Below are 23336 nucleotides of genomic sequence, written 5' to 3'. Positions count from 1 at the left end.
ACTCCAAATGATTGGGCAGATGGGGTCCTCTCTTTTTCCTTTTGAGACACTTCATGATTAAATTTTAATTCTGAATTTTGCCACTAAGTTCTAGTTTTCTATTTATAGAAAAGATGAAGAATATGATCTTCTATGGAAGACTCTTACCAAGAGTCTCAGAAGACTTTTTTTTGGTCTGTTAGTTATTTACAGATTAACCACTCAAATAAAAAGAAATGAGTGAGTTTATTGTTTAATATCTTAAATGTCTCATCATTTTCTCCCCATTATGCATGTCTGTGGAATAAAGAAAAGCATTTTCTGGCTAGAGAATATCTTCATACTAGGTAAATTTACTGGTCAACCCTTGAATGTCAATAGAAAGCATTATATAAAAATCATTTTTTTAAGGATGAAATCCTATCACTTTACTTTAGGGAATCAAAAGACAATGAGAGAATAAATAGAAAAAGGGAGTACATGCAACTGATGGATGGTCTTCAATTCTCAGATGCAGGTTGGCAGAAGGAGAGTTTATTAGTTTACAGATTTTTCATTGCAAGATAATACCTAAAAGTAATACTGAAATTAGAGTTCAAATATATCAGCTCCTGTGCCAAAAAATGGCTTGTTGCATAGACATTACAGCAGCCAAGAGACTGGGACTCAATGCCAAACCCTTCGAGTTCAGCAGGGGAAACCACAATAATTAGTCGTGTGTTTTTGGAGCTCTCTGTGCCTACATGGGTGGCTGCCTTGAAGGAAATAATAAAACCTGGTTTGAATTATAGATTTATAAAGCCCAAACAAATAAAACACACACTACTGGATTTATAAACATTACTGAACAAGTAGACAGTGAAATCCCCTTGTTTTTCTCTGAAACCTCTTTTATAAAATCCCATTACATTCTTCCCGCCAAGATCACAAAAAAATAGGCTATGATGAGGAAAGCTCCATGGGTGGAAGGTCTTTCCTGAACATCTCTCTCCTTTCTTTAGGCAGCTTATTTCCCACAAGTCTGGAGTCCAGAGTGGGAGGGCTCCCTGGAAAAGCTGGAAGCAGATGTCCTCAATGCAGACTGCTCTAAGGGGCTCCACTGTGGTCCAGAGCATACCCACAAATCCTGCTTCTTCAGTTAGTCCTGTCTGACATTAGATTCCTGGGCAAGTATAGGGTGCTAGCCAATGAAACTGGCTTTGTGGTTAAAGTTCAGAACACAAGGGATAAAATAAAAATTGAGAGGTGTTCTTTTAGCACAACTTCTCAGAGCTTTGAATAAGATGATTCATGTTGAGGGTCTCCAACAGAGAAATATGCTGTGTCTCCTAGACATGCTATTGCAGAACATGTGTTTTGGGGAAGTTAGTGTCCTTCAGAAATCATTTTATTAAAAGTGGCTGACAAAGAGAGGAAGGAACCATTTTAAGATGGCAGACTAAGTTTTCAACTCGGCCCCGACCCAAAGAACACACAAAACTGACTTCCTGTTAACAAATATTTGCAAAAAGTTAAGAAGTAAAAATAAAGATTATAAAATAAATGACATTCATTTAACTTCTAGAGTGCTTTAGTTTGGATCTATACTTTACATTTCAAAGTCCCATGTGTTAAAAGCTTGATCACTGCCGGTGGTAATACTGGAAGGAACTAGAACCACTAAGAGGTGGGATTGGGTAGGAAGTTAGGTCATTGGGGTGGGGTGTGCCCTAGAAGGGACTGGGACCTGAATCTCTTTCTCTGCCCCTGTTTCCCAGCCACCAGGAGATGAGCAGTTTCCTCTGCCCTCTGCTCTCTGCCATGATGTACTGCCATGCCACAAGCCATAAACCAACTAAAGTCAAGCAATCGTTGAACAAAACTTCTGAAACTGTGAGCCAAACTAAACTTTTCCTCCTTTAAGTTAATTTATGTTAGGTATTCTGTCATAGAGATGGAAACTGACTGAGTCACAGAGTTTATGAACAAAATCTAGAAAATGGAACTTGTGAAACTTCTTATCAGTTGCTAGTTCTTAAGATGGAATATACTGATAAAATCTGGGTCTATGAGCCAATATTTGCTACTTGAAAACCAACATGTTACGAATTTATTCAAATTGTTCTCCTCATTAACCTTAGAAGTATCATTTTTGATGAAGGCATCCTTATGATTACACTTAAAGATTCAACTATTTTATATTTAAAAAAATATTTAATGATTTAAGACCAATTATTGAAGTTGAAGCTATTAATGAAGAACAATAAAAATATATTAATCAGTAGGATTAATTTCTTAGTAATAATGTTGATAAAGTAATTACTTTGGCCATGTTAGACTCTCTTTTCTTATCCTCTACTAAATAATCTTTTATGATTCTTTTTCAACAAGACAGAGTGGTACAAACAATTGCTTAATAGCACTCAGAGAACTATTAGTGTCTAGTCATAATTTTCCATACACTATTGATGCATTTTTAAAGTGCTAAAATCAGAAATGCAAACTGCAGACAAAATATCTTTAATATCAATGTAAAGTACTCCCATGAGAACAAGTAAAACACATTTCAACCCAGTGTCAGATGATATCAGATTAGCTGGTGTAATTTTTCAATTAGATATTTTATGCATGCTCCATCAATTGCAGACAAAATTATTATTATTTGGTAACAGAATTATTATTATTTTGTAATCATTATTATTTGTAACAAAATAACAACAGATTATTTGGAGACATCTCCAAAGATTAACTGTGTGGAGTGCATGGAGTCTAAGCTTTCTATTAACAGAAAATCACTGAAACATTCAGTTTCTCTTCATGTCTATTAAATACAAATCATATCATCCTACACTTTCTTGTTCTTTCAGCAAACCTTCACCAAACTGTATAGATAGGTGGCATTCTGAGGAGGAAAACTGTCATTGATTTTATTATTGGACTTCAGTTAACACCACAAAATCCTTACCTGCTACATATAACAGGTGGAGTCAGGACCTGAGGGGACAGGTCAGGGGCACTCTGAGTACAGGTTAAGGCCCTGTGAGAACTTGGCCCTTGTTTGGCAGTTGTGTCAGCAGATTCTGGAAACTGCACTGTGGAAATTTTGCTGACAGGGCTGCTGGCTGGAGTCCCTTGGAGAGGCGAGGAGCAGGGCGATGAAAGAGGTGAAATTTTAGCGAGGGCACCTGAGAAAGAAAGTTATTAAGTCACTAAACAAATGTCTTTGAAATGCAAATGTGCAACTGTTGCACTTCACCTTGCTCCAGTAAACTCAAAACAGCCATGTGTAAACTCAGGCCACTGAGTTGGTCTCCCCATGCCACCATCTGGAGACAGTGTGTGTGGTTGGGGTGTCTCCACAGCATGAAATGAGAGTAATGAATCATCATGAAAAATTGGTGGCAATGTTGGCAAGTCCAGCTAAAGCCTTGGTGTCCTGGAGTAACTTCAGGACAGAAGGATATTTTTCCTCCCATTTTTGTTTCTTGTCATTTTGACTTGAAAACAACCATTACACTTTTCTCCTGTGTTTGTTTGCTTTCTCTTAGGCTGAGAAGCTTTTAGCGGGGACAGATTTACTATTGTTTTCAACATTAAGCTCAGTGTGCTAGGCATGCAATTCTGAAAATAAAGGAGATAAATTTTTTGAGAAGCAATTAACCTTATTAACCATTTGTATTTTCAGCAAAACAGCAACTTTTTATGTGAAATAGTGCTTTGATCAAAATAATTCTTGAAGAAAACATTTAAACATCTAATGTGACCCATTTCATATCAAACACTAGACCTAAATCACAGATTTCAAATGTGAGTGTCTGACACACACACTCATGTGTTTTCTCTAGATTTTGAGAATTTTCCAGGATGCTGGCTTGGATTTGCAAGCATTGATGCTGGAGGAGGAGGATATTTTTTGAAGCTGCTCTCTCTGAACACAGAGAAGGTGGCCTATGTTTGGAATTGAAAAGAAAAAACCAAAACACCAAACATGTACCTTCCAGAGGACTACGTGCTTACTGCTTTTCGTGATTTTTATGGCTGAACATCCTACTCTAGGGGGCATGAAATGGAATCATCCTGAGTTGTTCTCTATTTCTCACTGCTCCAGGGAAATTTACAGCCACGGACTTTACGTCATGTGTGTGTGGGGCAGCTGGCTTAGAACAGGGTTTGTTTCCAAGATCCAGTTCCCTCAAAAGTTTGATTTGTCACACCCAATGGTTTTCTGCTCCACTGAAAGGAATATTAAGCTTGCTGAACTGTTTTTGCAATTTATTTTTATATTTCTTCTTGGCACTATTATTTTTCTGTTTTGTTTTAAAAGATGAAAAATCTCATTTTTCCTTTGCTCAAGTGTGGGGAACCTCCTAGTCCTCTGCTTAACATTTATTTCCATTCTTCATTCTTATCAAACTTTTGCATTGATCCTGAACAAGTGAAACCTCTTAGACCAAAAGAGGTTAAAAAGCCTTGTCAGGGTCACAGCTCTAGGAAGTAGAGATATGCTGTGAGCCCAGCTATTCTGAGTAAAATGTGGTTCATTTTATTAGCTCAGGCTTCTATCTGTAACCATCCAAAGGAGAATAAAAATCCACCATCCACTTACCAGCATTTGTACTGATTTTTGTGACTTGGTTGATAGTTTATATTCTGATTCCTAGTTCAACTAGTAAGATTTAGCTATTTTAGCAAAGATACTGACTGACCGGACCTTAATGCTTCATGGATTCCTGAATTGAAAGAAAATTCATTAAATTTTTAACTCAGAACTTCCCAACAAATATATCATCATTTACTGCCAGTGAGTTTGTCAGAGTGCTATGAAATAATTAATGGTTATAAATTAAAAGAAAAAAAAGAGAAAGGTTTTTGTATGAAAACTCCAGAATAAACTCAATTTTTAATATTCTAATATGATTGTTACATTTTAAATTTATGAAATAAAGGAAATATATTTTTCACCAAGCTCTAAATCACCAAACTTTCCATTTCTCCACTGACATATCACATTATCATATTTACAAATGTACATACAAGTGGGCTCTGATAAAAAAAAAAAAAGAAAGGTTGAAAAAGGGTGGTCTGATTTATACTACTCGGAGGACTAAGACAGAGAATACAGATAATCTTAGAAAAGCCATGTAACCATAAAGGAGCTAAATCCTGGTATGGTGATATATAAAGGTTACCAAGGTATCTGCACTGAATAAGCATCTCAACAATTCACTCACTTAACAAATACCTATTATGTGTCCTGTTACAAGGATACAGTGGTAGAAAATGAAGCCCCTGCTGTCATGGAGCTCCCACTATCCAGGGACGCAGAAACAACAAAATAAAAATCAATAAACAAGAAAGAAAAGGAAAAGGATGTAATTTCAAGTGATATGAAGAACCAGCAATATAGAGGGTAGAGAACAGAGGAGAGAAATGCTCTTTAGAGAAGACAGTCTGAAAAGACCTCTGTGGGTCATAAAATCTAAACACAGGCCTGCTGAAGTAAGGAAGATATTCAGACAGGAGTGTGGGGAAAGCATGTTCCAGAAAGAGGGACTCATCAGGGGGAGGGCAGAGGCTGTCAGCTTAGCACAAAGGAAGAAAAGGGGCAGGGAACATGAACACAGAGGGGCTGCTCTGCATGCCTGGTGGGGGTTGGGCAGGGCCTTGGCAGTGTTTTAATTTGCTATGTCTTAAAAAAATAAACTCCTGATAGACCTTCTTTAGGCAGCCACTTAATTATTTTGATAGCAAATTATGAGTTTGGGCACAATTCTCTACCACTCCTACACCCCATGCCCCAGAATGGCAGTTCAAAGCCCATGGGACCATTCTCCATTTATGTCTCCACACATGGCTTTTCAGAAGGCAATTTATGTGAATGGTGATTTTTTTTTTCTTTGCTAATTTTTAGAAGTTGCCAGCTGACGGACTCAGACACATACATTTCACTCTTAAATACACATTTAAAATTCATATAACCATTAAGATTCTTGGACCTTAGAACTTAACTAAATTTAAACCAATAAGCAGACTTTAAGACTCCTGGGATGAAACCTTAAATAAATCTGTAACAGAGGAGAACAAATTTACTTTTATAGTACTTTAGTTAACATGTTTTGAACTCTTTTAAAAGCATGGGTCTTGGCAACAACCCTAAGGAGCAAGGATATTTTATTTTGTAGGTGAAAAGATAAAGGTATAAAATTTACTTAAAATTTTAAAAACCCAGAGGATTAGGAATTCCACAGGAAAAAATATACACCCACTCACCCCCCCACCCCAAAGAGAAATGTACATACACATCAAGTATCCCTTACCTAAAATGCTAGGACTAGAAGAAGTGTTTTGGATTTCAGAATTTGGGGGATTTTTGAATATTTACATGGATGTTACCAGGTGAGTATCTCTAATCCAAAAATTCAAAATCTAAAATGCTCCAATTTGGATTGTTACATTAGGAATGTTTAACCTGTGATTGCCAAAATTTTTTTCTTTCTAGAAAAGAATAAATAAATGATTTTTGACACGGGAAGGGGATTCTCTCAGGAAATGGGAGAAATAACCTTCTTTTGCAAATCTTTGAAAACAGATTTCCTAAGATAATTCAAATGTAATCATGTCTAAAGTTACAGGGATATCATAACCCCTCTAGGTCTCATTTAATTGTATGTTGCACATTCACACAGATACAAACATTTGTGAAGTGCATTCTCTCAAATATATTTTTCTTCGTCTTTTATATCACTCTTCTGAAATGTAAGCCTTTGAATGATATAAATTTTCCTAATGTGAAATACTTAAAAAATTATCTTAAAACAGAAAATTTAAAACTACAACAACAAAAATTGTCTAAAATAGTTACTCCTTTGAGTGAGTCTTTAATTCCTTGCTATTGAGAGCATGTGAAAATGTGGTCAAGACATAAGGAACTGTGGGTAATCAAAGGGAGAAGATAAACAGTACCGCAGGGGAATTCTTTAAGTGAATCCATCTGTTTTGTGCTACAAAACTCTCTCAGTTTAATTGAACAAGAAAGGAACCAGCCTGTCTGATAAATCCATGCCTCTTTTCCATGCCTACAGGAAATGACCAGTCCTAATATTTTTCCAAAACACAAAATGTAACTAAAGAATTGTTTCCTTTATTTCAAAATTTTTGTAGGAAAAACTTGGTCTTCTCTACCAGTGTAGAGATATCTGCACTAATTATGACAGGTCAAACTTGAAAGATGCAGCAACTATGGATTAGAGGAATTTGAAAAGCAGAATGACGTCATGGTAGCTTCCCATTGTCAGTGATTCACAGAAGAGGAGCAAGATTGAAAATGCAAATTGCATTTAAATCTCCTGCTTTATGCTTTAATCAAAGGACTCCTCTGTGATTTCATCCATTTATTTTATATTAGTGACTGCATAATAATTTCTTGTGTTTCAGCTACTTAAAATTAACATTGATTGACTGAGCTAGAGGACATATTGTTTACTTGATTTGTGCAAAGAACAGATTCATTAAGCCCTTCTGAAAACAGGTCATTTATCTTTTAGCTTGCTTGTGTTTTACTTCATGCTTGCTTTCCCTCCCCACCTCATTGCCCATTGCTCTAACACTTCCTCCTCAAACTCTCTTCACACATCATTGAATTACATTTGCTTATACTCTTTGCCCCATGAGGGGCTTTCCCCAGCCTCTTTCCACATAGTTCATTGAAAACCAGGTGACATCCTAGTAAACCACATCAAGCACAGCACTCCTCCTGACCACCCTCAACCCAGGCATGCTGTTCATGCTAGGACACAGGGGTTTCAAATCAGAAGGACCCACCTGACCCGGGAAAATTGCAACCTAGTTCCAGCACTGATTCTTGATGGATGTTTTTCTACCTTTTGGCAGACTTTCAGGGATTTTTTTAAAAATTGAATTCAGTGCACATGGGATGCAAGGTTATTTGATAAACACATGGCTCTGTGCTAAAAACACCACAATGCAAAGTCCCCTTCAAAGTAATCCCAAGGGAGATCCTTATGCCCTTGATGGCAAGAAAGAAGGGAGACTCTGGCTATGGTGAGGCTTTTGCTTCTACCTCAGTCCTTATGGTATATGACGTGGGCATTATTTTTCCTTTTACACTGTGTCCCTTCTTCTCCATTTGGGGAGCAGGAGTAAAGGATAGAGTATGCTTTATCCTTTGCTCTGTTATTTTCCAGTGTCTGCCCTAACCATGCTTTTCAGCTTCTTCTTTTCATCACATTGGGCTAGTTGATATTTTTTATTTTATTACCTAACTGAAGAAACAGAGAAAAGAAACCAAATCCTTTATTATCTGTATTCAGAAAAAAAAAGAACCACAAAATCCTTATTTTAAATGACATCAATTGTTTTTAAGTTTTCTTTCTAATATGAAATCACTAGGACAAAAGAAAGGATTGAAGACTAAACATATGGTCTTAGGCAAATTACTTGACCATTATCTGCCTCACTTTCCTTCTCTAAACCCCTTCCTAACCTACACAAGAACACAGAACACTGAAATTCACAGTTCATCCTTGAGTTACATATTGTTATTGTCCTATATTTTAATTCTGTCCTTAAGATTAAAAAAAAAAAAAAAAAACTACCACAAGTCTGGAAACAATATTTATGCATATCAGGTTTGTTTGGATTGACCCACGGTTTTCAAATCACCATTTTTATTAGGTCTCAGACTTTCTCTCTAATATTTTTCATTTTACAATATGTCTATCATAAATATCTTTAGTGAAAATTTGATAGGTGTTAAACTTTTTACTTTTCTCAGAATGTCTTTACTTCTCTCAGATTTGTCAGGCACACAAGGTTAAGTTGGCTATCCTTTTAGGATGCTGCAGAAAATATTCCACAGTGCTGTGATTCTATACCAACAAGTTTTCTCTAAAACTGACTACCTTTCCTGAAAGGGTCTAACTTAAAAGTTAGAGAAAAGACAAGTGACCCTTTTAGGAAAGGTATTCAGTTGTATATGTACATATGTATCTATTTGTCTTTGATGTTGACTGCACACTTATGACAAGACTATAGGAGTAACTACAGAGGGTGTACGCCACATACTCTGCTGTCTTCAATACACTTGCCTGATCTACCAGAGGATTCCACTCTTGAAATTCCTATAAACAAAGTGGGACACTCAGGTTCTGACATAGTATGCAAAGTTTTGAAACCTATTAATTACAGTCAAAGGAACCAAAGAGAACAGCACTACAAAGTTCATTCGCAATTAACCTCGGTACCACACAACAAACCAATAACCTAGGGCACATCTTGAAGAGAACATGGCTCACTCAGAAAATTCTCACACAAAAGTGAAAGAGATATCCATCCTAACAGATGCACAAATTTCGACACAGCAACAAAAGAAATATGAAAAATGATTCGACTGAAAGTTCTTAACTCTCTAATAATTGATTCCAAAGGTATTTGAAGTGAATAAAATGATCAGCAAAGAATTTAAAAGAATGATTTCAAAAATGATCAATCATTTCAAATATGGTAAAAATAAAAAGCTCAATGAATTAAGGAAGAAAATGTAGGCAATGAAAGAGTGACTCAATATAGAAATAGACATTTTGCAAACACTAATCTTGGAAATAAAAAGCTCAGTAAGTCACATAAAAACCTCAATTCAGGACTGGGGTTGTAGCTCAGTGACAGAGCATTTGCCTAGCATGTGTGAGGCACTGGGTTCAATCGTCAGTACCATATAAAAATAAATAAATAAAATAAAGGTATTGTGTCCATCTACAACTTAAAAAAATAAAAAAAAAAAAACCTTAATTCAAAGGATCACTAATAAACTAGATCAAAAGGAAGAAAAAAAATCATGGCTTGAAGACAAAACTGATGAAGTAATACATATAGACAATAATAAAGGAAAAAAAAAGATATAATGAATGGAACATAAATATATATGGGGCACGATTAAAAGACCAAACAAACTGGGAGGAAAAAAAAGGAAGATTAGCTATAAACTAAGGGCCTAGAAAACATATTCAATGAAACAATAGCAGAAAAATTCCCAAATCCTAATAAAGAAATGGATATTCAGGAACAGAGGCATTTAGAACCTCAAACATAAATGACTAGGGAAAAAACCTTTCCACATCATATTATAGTTAAACTGCCAAAAGTGCAGAACAAAGGAGTACTGTTAAAAACTACAAGAGAGAAGTGCCAAGTCACTTATAAAGATAAGCCATCAGAAAACTATGAGATTTCTCAACAGAAACTCTAAAGGTCGGGAGGGCATGGAATGATATATGTCAAGTTCTGGAAAACAAAACAAAACAAAAAAACTAGCCAACCTAGATTACTATATTCAGCAAAGTTATTCTTCAGAATGAAAGAAGAAATAAAAACCTTCCAAGGTAAACATAAAGGAATTTATGACCACAAAACTAGCATTGCTACAAATACTTAAGGTAATCCTACATACAAAAGAAAAAGATAAGTAAACCACAAGATCATGAGAAAGAATAAATCTCACTAGAAGGGTAGATAAGCCAAGGAGAATTAGAAAAGAATCAAATATCATTAATGCAGAAAAAAAAAAAAGCCTCTAAGGCAAAGGGGGTCAGGGGAAGCAAACAGATTATTTGAAACAACAGAACGAAAACAACAAAATGATAGAAACTAGAACATTCCTTTTAATAATAATCCTGAATATAAATGGTCTTGAGTTTCCAATAATGACTCAGACTGACTGAATAGACTAAAAAAATAAGATTCAACAAATATTTGCCTGTAAGAAACCTACGTCACTGACAAAAGACATACAACAGATTGAAAGTGAAAGGACATAAGAATTACATTTCAAGCAAATGAAACTTGAAAGCAAGCAGTAGTAGCTGTACTTACATACAAAATCGACTTCAAGCCAAGTTTAGTCAGAAGAGCAAAAAGAGGACACTATCTACTCCTAAATGGGACTGTCATCAAGAAAATCTAACAATTGTAAAAATACATAATATGTACTGAACATAAGAGCACCTAATTTCACAAAACAAATGCTACAGGACACAAAGGGAGAGCTTGGCCTCAATATGATAATAGTGGGCAACTTCAATACCCAACTTTCATAGATCATCCAAACAAAGAGTCAACAAACACACATCAGAGTCAGATTACATTACAGATAACATGGACTTAATAGACATCCACAGAATATTCCAACCAATACTGGCAGAAGGCACATTCTTTTTGTCAACTCATAGAACTTTTCCCAATTGGACACATAAGGCAAGTCTTAACAAATAGAAAACTATTGAAAAAATTTCTTGCATCTTACCAGATCACAATGGAATGAAATAAGAAATTCACAACAACAAAATATAAAAATACATGGAGAATAAAAAAAAAATCCCAATTTTGAATGAACAGTTGTTCATGGAAGAAATTTTAAAAATTCCTAGAATCAAGGGGGCTGGGGATATAGCTCAGTTGGTAGAGTGCTTGCCTTGCATGCACAAGACCCTGGGTTCAATCCCCAGCACTGCCAAAAAACAAAACAAAAAAATTCCTAGAATCAAAAAAATGGAAACAACATAACCAGAACCAGTACAGTGAAAGCAGCATTTTAGTTTATGTTCCAAGACAAACATAAACTAAAGGTATTTATGACCACAAAACTAGCATTGCAAATACTTAAGGGAATCCTACATATAAAAGAAAAAGATAAGTAAAACTACAGGAGCATGAGAAGATTAAATCTCACTAGAAGGATAGATAAGTCAAGGAGAATTAGAAAAGAATCAAATATCATTAATGAAAGGAAAACAGAGATGTAACATAAATTACCTAAGGATACACCTCAAAATCAGAGAAACAAGAACAAACCAAACCCCAAGTCAGTGGAAGGAAAGAAATAATAAAGATCAGAGCAGAAATAAATGAAATAGAGACTAAAAGGACAATACAAAGAATCAGTGAAACAATGAGTTTAAAAATAAGCGAAATTGAGAAACCCTTAGCCAAACTACCAAAGAGAGAGAAGACTCAAGTAAGTAAGATGAGAGGTTAAAAAGGGGATTTTAACAACAGATATCACTGAAATTCATAAGATACTAGGAAATTCTTTAGAAAATTATATGTCAATAAACTGGAAAGTCTAGAAGAAATGGACAAATTTCTAGGTACATTATGTACCAGGAAAACCAAACCCAAGAGAATATTAAAACAAACAACCAACCAAACAAAAAAATCTTAAATAGTTCAATAAGAAGTGTTATTATTAAAGCAATAATAAAAAGTCTCCCAACAAAAAAATGCCCGGGAGCAGATACAATCTCAGCTAAATTTTATCAGACATTTAAAGAACTTATAACAATGTTCCTTAAACTATTGCAAAATAAATAAATAAATAAATAAATAAATAAATAAATAAATAAATATAGGAAGGAACTTTTCCAAACTCATCCCATGAAGCCAGTAGTACCCTTCCACTGAAACCTGATAAAGATACCACAAAAAAAAGAAAATTACCAAACAATATCCTTAATAAATACACATGCAAAAATTCTCAATAAAATACTTGCAAATCGAATTAAACACTATATGACAATCAAGTGGGGTTCATTCCAGGGATGCAAGGTTGGTTCAACATATGCACATCAACCAATGTAATATACCACATAAACAAAATCAAGCACAAAATACATCTCAATAGACACACAAAATGCCTTCAACAAAATCCAACAGCCCTTCATGATAAAATCCTGAATAAACAAGGTATAGAAGAATTACACCTCAATATAATAAAGTCCATATAAGACAAACCCATTGTTAATATCAAACTAAATGGAGAAAATTAAAAACATTTTCTCTAAAAGCAGGAACAAGATAAGGGTGAACACTCTCAGCACTCTTTCAAATGTTACTGGAAACTTCAGCAATGAGACAAGAGAAAGAAATAAAGGAGAAACAAATAGTAGAGGAGGAAGTCAAATTATGACTGTTTGCAGATGATATGATTCTATACCTAGCAAACCCCAAAGAATAAAAAAAAAAAAAAAACAACCCTCAGAACTGAAGAACAGCCAACAAAGTTTCAGGATACAAAATCAACATACAAAAATGAATAGCTTTTTTTTTTGGTATTTTTAAAATTTGTTTTAGTTAGTTTTACATGACATTAGAATGCATTTTGACACATAGCACAGCTTCTTATCTGAGGTTTCTTAATACCCCAACAATAAACTCATTGAGAAAGAAAAAAAAAAAACAAAAAGTCCGATTCACAACAGCTTCAAAATGAAAAATAAAATAGCTAAGAATAAACCTAGACACGGAGGTTAAAGACCTCTATAAGGAAAATTATAAAACACTGAAGAAAGAAATTAAGCTAGAAGATGGAAAGACTTCTCCATGTTCATGGATTGAGAGAATCAATATTGTTAAAATGGCTAAACTACCTGAAGGGATCTAGAGATGCAATGCAATCCCATCAAAATACCAATGACAATAACATTCTTCACAGAGCTAGAAAAAACAATCCTAAAATTCACTTCGAAGCACAAAAATATGCCAAATATTGCAATGCTTCTGGCATCACAATACCTGATTTCAAAATATAAACCCATGTATCTACAACCATAAGATTCTCAACAAAGGTGCCAAAGACAAATGATGGAGGAAAAACAGACTCTTGAAAAAGTGGTGTTGGGAAAACTAGATATTGATGGAGAAGACAGAAATTAGACCCCTATCTCCTAACCTGTACAAACATTAGCTCAAAGGAACGAAGATCTTAATGTAAAACCTGAAAGTTTGAAATAACAAGAGGAAAACAGAGGAATTCAAGATATTGGTACAGGCAATAATTTCCTATCTAGAACTCCTATAGCTCAGGAAATAGCAAGAATTGACAACTTTATTATAACAAATTAAAGACTTCTGAACAGCAAAGGAAACAATCAACAGAAGTTGTCCCAATATGCAAAATGGGAAAAAATCTGATAGCTCTTCATTTGAAAAAGGATTAATATCTAGAATATATAAAGAAGTCAAAAAGCTTAACCACAAAAGTTCAAGTGGTCCAATCAAAAAAATGGGCAAAAGTTTTGAAAGGACACTTTTCAAAAGAAGTTCAAATAGCTAATAAATATAGGAAAAAATGTTCAACTTCTTCAGCCATCAGGGAAATACAAATTAAAACTACACAGAGATTCCATCTCATCCCAGTCAGAATGGCTATCATCAAGAGTAACAAAAATAATAAGGCTGGTGAAGTTGCAGGGGAAAAGGAACCGTCATAGACCATTGGTAGGAAAGTGAGTTGTTACAGCCATTATGAAAATCAATGTAGAGGTTTCTCAAAAAATGAATAAAAATAGAAATACCATATGATCTAGGAATACCACTCCTTGGTATATATCAGAAGGAATTAAAGTCAGTATAGTATAGAGATTTCTGCAGCCCATGTTTATTGCAGCACTAATCACAAAAGCCAAGTTATGGAATCAGCCTAGGTGCCCATCAACAGAAGAGTGTGGTAAAGACAATGTGGTAAACATACACAAAGAAGTATTATTCAGCTATGAAGAAAAACAAAGTCACATTATTTGTAGGAAAATGGATAGAACTGAAGATCATAGAGCTAGGCAAAATGAGGCGGAAACAGAAAGACAAATATTGCCTATTTTCCCTCATATGTGGAACTGAGGTTAAAAAAAAAATAAAGATACAAGAGTAGCAGGGAGACTACTACAGAAGAGGAAGGGGATCAGAAAGAGTAAGGGAAGGGAGGTACTGGGGGTGGATATGATCAAAGTATGTTATTTGCATGTATGAATATGCCACAATGAAACTCATTATTCTGTATAATTAAAATGCACTCATTAAAAAAAAAAGAAGCACAATTGTCCAATAAATATAGGGGAAATGTTTAACGCGTTTAGTTGTCAGGGAAATGCAAATCAATGTTTCATTGAGATTCCATCTCATTTCAGTCAGAATGGCAAACTATCAAAAGAACAAAAAATAAACAACGCTGGTGAGGATGTAAGGAAAAAGGAAACTTTATACTCTGTTTGTGGGAATAGAAACTAGTACAGCCACTATGCAAAACAGTATGAAGAGTCCTCAAAAATCTAAAATGAGAACTACTATATCATAGAGCTATACCACTCCTGGGTGTATACCTGAAGGGAATGAAGTCAGTGTACTGAAGACATACCTGCACACTTATGTGTGTTGCAGCACTATTCACAACAGTCAAGTTATAGAATCAGCCTAGGTAGCCATTAACAGATGAACAGATAAGGAAAATATGGTATGTATATATACACAATGAGGAATCACTCAGCTATAAAGAAGGATGAAATCAGGTGATTTGCTGGAGAATGGATGAAACTAGAGCACATCATGTTAAGCAAAATGAGCTGGACACATAAAGACAAGTCCTGCATGTTTTCTCTCATGTGGAAAGAATAAAAATGACATGAAAGTACAACAGAGACTTTAAAGAGAAGGGAAAGGGAACCAAGACAAAGAGAGGGGAAAGTATGGGAGAGTACTAGTGGGAGGGGTAGATATGATCAAAACATAATGTATGCATGTATGGAAAAGTCACAAAGTCATTAATCTATTCAACTAACATGCAATAATAATTATAGTAAAAAAATCTTTGCAAATGTGGCCAATAATTCCTCTGAATAAATTAACAGTGATAGAATTGGACTTCATGTGATGCAATTGTTTGGGTCTCTCTTTTGCTAAAAAGAACATTTACTCACATTTAGTATCTATGTCTGTAATTATCAGAGTATTTAATTTTTATTCTGCACATTTAGTCAAAAACGATTATACAAAAAAAATGTAAAATCAAAATAAAATTGGTGTCAAAAAAACAAGACAGACTAAGAATGTAGGCAGAGGCATGAAGACATTAGGGAAGGAAGCCAGCAGAGCTTTTAGCAGAAATGAGGGTGACAACATAAAATATTGGGAGAGTGGGGCCCCCATGGCAGTCATAATTTGAATGTCTACTATCCCAGTAAGAAAGGAGAGTTTTCCCTTGAACCATTTGGTGAATTCTTTAGCTGCTCAAGAGAAAATTAAGAAACCAAGCAGGAAGTAACTAAAATCTTGTTAAAGTTTTCTACAGAGCAGTAAAAACTTAGGAGTTAGTTATTCTATAAGAGGACGATGTCAGAGTAAACACCCTAGTAAATACACCTAGAATCTGGGATTCTAGGAAAAGAGCAATTCAGAGACAGACTAGCACACACTCCAGTCAAATGAGGTAACCTGCAGGGCTCAGTGGTGCACGCCTGTAATCCCATCAACTTGGGAGGCTGAAGGAGAAGGATCACAAGTTCATGGGCAGCCTCAGCAATTTAGCAAGACCCTCAGCAACTTAGGGAGATCCTGTCTCATAATAAAAAAAGAACTGAGGATATAGCTCAGTGCTCTGCCAAAAGATAATCTTTCCCCAATTCATTTCATTTCCTTACCTATAACTCTATTATTCTTAATTGTGATATCTAAATTCCTTGTCATAGCTCATGTATAGCAAATGAAGCATTTCCTCAAATACACATACAGCACATTCCTGAAAAGTAATCTATGTTTAACAGACGCTAAAAGTAAAACTGACATTTAAAAGGCGGTGCTCAAGAAATTATCCTTAGTGGTGATCTGATTTCCTACTAAATAAGTTCAAGATAGAAAATCTGGTACAGCAACCTTGAAGAATCTGTATGATCACATGAAGTGGAAATTTAAATAAATAATCCATTATTGAAATTTACAGAGTAGTTGAACCAAAGACATCTGAGTTTAGTTTCCCTTCATAATATTTTTATGTACTCAAAGCTTGGTCACTCCATGACAGAGCATTTAGAGTATAAACTCTTTTCCTCATAAGTTACTAACCTGGTCGATTTGGCTTTTTAGCCTTTACGTGGTTAGCTGCAGAAACAGCATAGGATGAAGTGAAGGATCTGCTTTTGGTGAGGGTCATCATCACTGGGTTATTCCAAGAATCTGAATTAATAGCACTGTAAAGACAGAATTTACCACTAATGAATAAATTACTCAACTATTGGGCAAATCTTACCAGAACAAAACCATAATTTTCATAATAGACTTGTCAATCTGGATATGGGCCCAGGCTCACTGAAAGAATAACTTTACTTTCAAATGACAAAACAGGTTATCTGAGCTTAGTCTCTTGAAGGGGATACATCAGTGATTCATGAAGCATACCATTTAAAGTAAGAGAAGAGATAACGTTCCTATTTATCGAGTTCATATATACTTGTTAATTTGGTAAAAATCTTTAATCTGCATGAATATTATGTGACAATTTGATCTTTAGCCGAGTTTAGTTTGGCACTGTGGGCAGGATATGCCTGATCGTTCCCGATGGCTTACTGTAAGTAAACATGAAATTGGTAGAACTTTGGAGTCATCTATATAGAGAGATTGTTGTATAGCTGAATAATTAATGCAGTATAATCTTAAGGAGTCTATAGCCAAAGCGGTTATAGTGGACAAGCAACATTATGCTTCCCTTGCTTAGAATCCTGCATGTTAATCCAAACCAGAACAAAAGCTAATATGGAATAAAAGGGACACTTAGGCAATACAAGAACAGTCTCAGGTCTCCCAAAGGGAAGAATGCTATATATGCTACTGCCTGGATCCTTGCATTATCAGTAAACTGGATAATTAGTGACATTTGTAATTTGTGTTGAGGGCAATCTGATGCATTGACACTCATGGTATATTTCATTTTTCCCTCTCTTTATATTTGGAGAAATTTTCTTCAACTATTGACCCAGGTACTTCAACTTTTCTCTTTACTTCTAATAATGGTCAACCATATATTATCATAAAGGAGATATCCAAAATGCAGAATGAACTTAAGCAAATTATCCAATATAATTAAAGAAAGCATGTAAAATATTTGTTTCAGGTCCTTCTTAGAAATCTCATCCTAAGTCTTTCACAAATGGTTTGAATTGTGTAAATAATAAATCAAAGAAAACCAGGGTGTGAGGCAGAGAACTAGCCAACTGTTTTCTTATGGTACTAGTTTCTTTTGCTGGATTAACTGATAAGATTTACTGTGAATAAATTTTGTGCTATGTATATGTAGCCTAAATATTTTCATTTCTTAGTCCACAATATAATGAATAAATGATCACTCTTCTATGTGAACTTTTAAAATATAAGACCTTACTATCATTTCTAATATTTCAATGGTGTCTGATGAAGGTTAGCTCAAAAACTATCTATTACTGTGGCTTTTTCCAAATAAAAATATTTAAAATGTTTTTTTGAAAAGCCTGAAAGGCATAATAGTACAGTAACCTTAATGTGTAGAGATGTAATAAAGTCAAGATAAATAAAATCCCAGCCAGTGCTATCTCATTTTAATATAATATATATTAATTTATAATATTACTAAATTAGATTAAATCTACATATACTCTTTATATAAATGTATGACAGCTTACAGGCACTTTCATACATTGCTTTGTGTGATCTGGGCTGCACAGCAATTTTCAGCTTTTCATTGACCTTCACACTTCTTCTTTTTAATTTTTTAATTTTATTTATTCTAATTAGTTATATATGACAGCAGAATGCAATTCAATTCACATTATGCAAATAGAGCACAATTTTTCATGTCTCTGGCTATACACAAAGTAGAGTCACACCATTCATGTTTTCATACATGTACTAGGGTAATGATGTCCATCTCTTTCCACCGTCTTTCTGACCCCCATTCTCCTATTTTGACCCTCACTTCTTGATTCCAGTTTAGATCTCATGACAAAAGAACAATTTGGATTCTGCAGATGAAACAGCTTAGGGAAATCTTCATGTGGTTTTCTCATGGTAACACAGTGAGGAAAATAATCTATGGCTATTATGGAAGATTGCAACCCTCTTTCACAAAAGTAAATTTTTATACCTCCAGTTCTAACAAGTCCAGTATGAAAACTCCTACTGGGTAACAGTCTACTGTCAAGTAAATTGCTCCTTTTTTCCCTAGTAGACAGAGGCCAGTTTCAAGGTCAACTTGGAATAATTTAGAACATGATTTAAGTCAGCATTTTCTACTTCTCTAAGTCTACACTTTTAAACCACGTACTTGTATTCCTCCATCGAGTCTATCCCTGCAATTGTGCTACAGTCTCCTTCTGTAATGACTCCTCTCAGAGGGAACGGAGGCTCATGGCCTCTTGGAACACACATGTCTGCATGGTCCAGATCCTTCTGACCTTCAGCCCATGGTCCTCTCTACCAGACTATGTTTAGAATTTCCCAAGAGGAACCTATCCAGCTGCATACTTAAAGTCATGTAAGTTGTGAACTGTTTTTAATTTTTACTTCTCACTTTCTTCTTTGGATCACTGAAGTTCTCAAAGAGTTCCAATGAAAGGTCAAATGTAGAAATAAATAAATAAAAAGCTAAAAGGGAAGAAATTTCAGGGCTAAAACTCAAACCAGTTTTGAAATCAATCAGCAGTATGACTAACAGTTTTCCTAGGTGAAGGGGGTTTTAATCATGACTTTTAATTAATGACTCAAACCAGTTGTATTTAATGGTGGTACTATGGCCATTAACTTATATGTGATTTTTCTTTAAAGGGCTAAATACTGTCAGGATCAATTTCATGTGTTCATAATAATGAAAAAAAGTCGTATCATTTTCAAATTTTAAATCAGGAGTTTTTAACAGGATAGTGAAATTTAGAGGTAGTAGCATAGACAGTGGGAAAAACTATACCCAAGAAGACATCTATAACTATTTTTAGGGGAAAGAGATTGAGTGAGATAAGCTATTTCTTATCTCTTTTACAAATATTTGAGTCTGCATATTTATTTTATGAGGCAAAATGACAGGATCTTTGGGAATTAAGCTCATAACTTTTCTTGGAACCCTCTTCCTTATGATGATTTCAATTTCAGCCTCCAATTTCATATAATTGACTTGAAGAAAAGAATGGGGGAAATGAAATTTGACAAGAAATAACAAAGAATAACAGAAGGAAAGAAGACATTTGAGAAGGCATGTCATTCTATGGAAATTAACTATACCCTCACAGAGAACTTACTAAAATGCATTGGTAAAATAAGTAATGATGTACACTGAGGACATAATTCATTTTATTATGCAATATTTAACTATAATACTCTGTGCTATCATTTTTAATATATGATGCTATAGAAATTGAAAATGGCCAGCATTTTAAAGAAAAATATTAGCAATGACTTCTCATTTCAACCATTAAAAAGTGTTCCTGGAATGGTGAGTAACTTTCTCCCATGGTGGCATTTATAAGTTTACAAAATTCCAGGTAAGAAGACATAGTGAAATTACACAGATATATGAAAGAATCATTTGAGTTTGTTTCTGATTCTATTGGTTTACTAAAACACAAACGTTTATATGAAAGAAACCAATTAAACATCTTTAATCAAGAAAGCAAGAAAAATTAGCAGTATTTAATTTTTTAAATTTATATATGACAGTAGAATGCATTACAATTCTTATTACACACATAGAGCAGTCTTTAAATTTGTATTAGATGGAACGTTTCAATTTCTCTGCCAATGTCAGCATGATATTTTATTTATATTAGAGACTAAGATAAGGAGAAATTTACTATTAGTATTGCTATTATATAATTCAATGGATATGGATCTTTTTCATTCATTAGGTCAACTGACATATATGTTTCAAAATCCTGAAATCATATGGCATATGTTCTCAGAATTATTGAATTCATATAAAGAATGCTATTTTTCTTCAAATTAGAAAAGAACAAACATAATAGCTTCCTGTAAAAGGACTTCTTTTGGTAGATGTTTTCTTAGAAATTCATTCTATGATCATAATATTATCTTTTCTTTAGCTTTACTATTTCTGGCTTTTAAGTCACTGCTACAGTTTGAATCCTGAATTTCCCCTAAAGGCCTATGCATTAAAGTCTTGGTCACCAGTCCATGAGATGTGGTAGAAACTTTAGGAGGTAGAGCCTGGTGGAAAGAAGTTAGATCACTGGGTGTGTGCCCTGAAACTGTGAGTAAAAATAAACCTTTTAAATTAATAAGTTGATTGTTTAGATATTTTATCACAGTGACAAAAAGCTAAATAGTTATTTTGTAAAATGGGAATTAGTTTACGAAATAAAGTTGCTCTGTAGTGAATTACTACTGGTGATGCAGTTCAGCAGTAGAGAATTTGCCTAGCATTCACGAGGCCCTGGGTTCAATTCCCAATACTGTACACACATAAACAAAAATGTTTAAATTACCAAATGTTTGAACAGAATGGTGGTCTTAGAATGGTGATCTACCTTTCTGCCTTTCCTACAGAGATAGGACAGTTGCTGATGAGATAGGGGACTCTAACAATGACTTGCAAATGTCAGCCTAGTTTTTTGCTTTTGTTTTTGTTTTGGCAGTACCAGGGAATGAATCCAGGGGAGCTTCAGCCCTTTTATAATTTTTAAAAAAATTTTTATATAGGGTCTTGCTAAGTTTCTCAGGCTGATCTCAAACTTGCGATTCTCCTTCCTCAGCCTCTTGAACAACTGAGATTACAGTTGTGCACCAACAGTCCCAGCAGGTTAGGTACTTTTGATGTATGCATCTCTGTGTACCTTTTATTGTCCTACATTTTACTCCTGGACTCAACCCTTTCCATTCAAGGTCACAACTGCAGGGATCATCTCAGGGCACACTTTCTTCTTATACTTGAAGTCCCACAACAAAATTTAAGCCTAATTATCTGATTTAAGTTACACAATGTTTCCACTGATAATGCTGGTCTATAACCAACTATAATTACTTAGGCTTCCCTTCTCTCATAAGTTATAATTCCTTTTGGTTAAGAACATTCTCTAAAAGACATGAAACCAGCAGGAGCATTGACTAACCTGGGAGAAGGTGCATCATGAGGCTTGATGCTGGAACTACGGTCCCTCCGAACCGGGGCAGGCTCCAAGGTGGGCAGACCTGTGGCCGAAGTGGTGGTTGTCCAAGTTGATGAAACTCGTCTCAACAAACCAGGGGGCAAACTTCTTCTGAGGCGCTAGGAAGGAATACGTATTGATTTTATTTGCCAAGCACATTTGTTACACTAACTTTCATGTAACAGAATAGAAGAAAATAATTTTCAATTGGAATTAATGATGAAACCACAATGGTTCAATATTGTCTATATAAAATTGGGATATGCAGAAATTCAATAAAATACTTTCTGGCCAAAATGACTGCATTTTTAAAAAATAACATTTTGGGGTCTGCTCTGCAATGCTTATACAAATATAGATTATAGGAATGAGACTAAATTACCTCTGGAGAAATTTTATAGTTACATTATTATAGGACATCTATACCTATATACACATATTATATTAGTTATTATGAGAAGTATTTTTCACAAAGTCACTTGTTTGGGACATGGATTAATTTATATCATTGCACATAATGGTCTATACACACAAGTTCTGTTGGTTGTTTTTATTATCTTGAGAAATCATAGGAGCTAAGAATGGACTCTTTCATAGAAAACACCACTTCCCTATGGTAATGTGATTGAGTCATCAGAGATAGGGGTAAATCCACCAGTATCAACTTCTCTGAATAGAAGCCCTGCTGGGAACCCGCTGTTTCTTCTCTGTGCCACTGGTGGTCCTAACATATCCTAAGTGGAACTGGTGCCATTGGCATTGAGGTCAAGGCCTGGGCTTGCCATCATGGGCACCAGCACTCTCAAGAGAGTCTCAATCTTGGAAACCAAAGTGAAGGTGTGCTCTCGATGCAACTTCAGTAACAGGCTTAATAGGCAGATTCTCCACCCACTTTTATTTCTGGTTAATCACTCCTGTAAACCAACTGTGTAGCTGTAGTTTACAAGGACACTCTCTGCTCTTCTGAAGGTGCCAAAACTTTTGAGATGTAAAGTAGGTGACCCATTGGGATTCAAGAACAACTCTGGCACTCAATAGTTTCCAATGTGTCCTAAAGGTGTAAATATGCATTCAAGAAGATAATTAAGGAGGAAAAGACAAACACTTTCATCTGCCAAGTTTTGAATTACGACTCTTTTTTGAGACCCTAAGGAATCAGTTAATCTTTCCATTTCTTTACTTTCATATCGTGCTTTGGTATATCTTTTTTGGAGAACTGAATGTTTGAAAGAAACTCTATAAATACTCAATTGATAAAATTATAAGGATCACATTCCTGGCCCAAGAGACTCCATGACAGACATGGATGCTACTGACTGACCACCAGCTCAAGGACACAGATGCTTGTCTACTGAGTAACAACCATGCTGCATGTACCAGAGGCCATGGAAACAATGACATTTTGTCTTTAATATA

General features: G+C 34.9%; 1 protein-coding gene across 2 annotated transcripts in view; it reads right to left on the bottom strand.

The window, feature by feature from the left end:
- Pde3a (phosphodiesterase 3A) overlaps window positions 1-23336 on the bottom strand; it is a 316815-nt gene that overhangs the window by 36415 nt on the left and 257064 nt on the right. For both annotated transcript variants that reach the window (XM_046435730.2, XM_046435731.2), the window contains 3 exons: window positions 21885-22039; window positions 16861-16985; window positions 2924-3143 (listed from right to left, as the gene is read on the bottom strand). In XM_046435730.2, coding sequence (XP_046291686.1) covers window positions 2924-3143; window positions 16861-16985; window positions 21885-22039 — 500 coding nt within the window. The remainder of the gene's footprint in view (window positions 1-2923; window positions 3144-16860; window positions 16986-21884; window positions 22040-23336) is intronic.

The sequence above is a fragment of the Marmota monax genome, unplaced genomic scaffold (assembly GCF_021218885.2).
Source record: "Marmota monax isolate L192 unplaced genomic scaffold, Marmota_monax_Labrador192_F-V1.1 WCK01_AAM20220418_F8-fsc00012, whole genome shotgun sequence".
Lineage (NCBI taxonomy): Eukaryota > Metazoa > Chordata > Mammalia > Rodentia > Sciuridae > Marmota > Marmota monax.
Note: the sequence above shows the minus strand (reverse complement) of the source record. Positions and strands in the feature narration are given on the sequence as shown.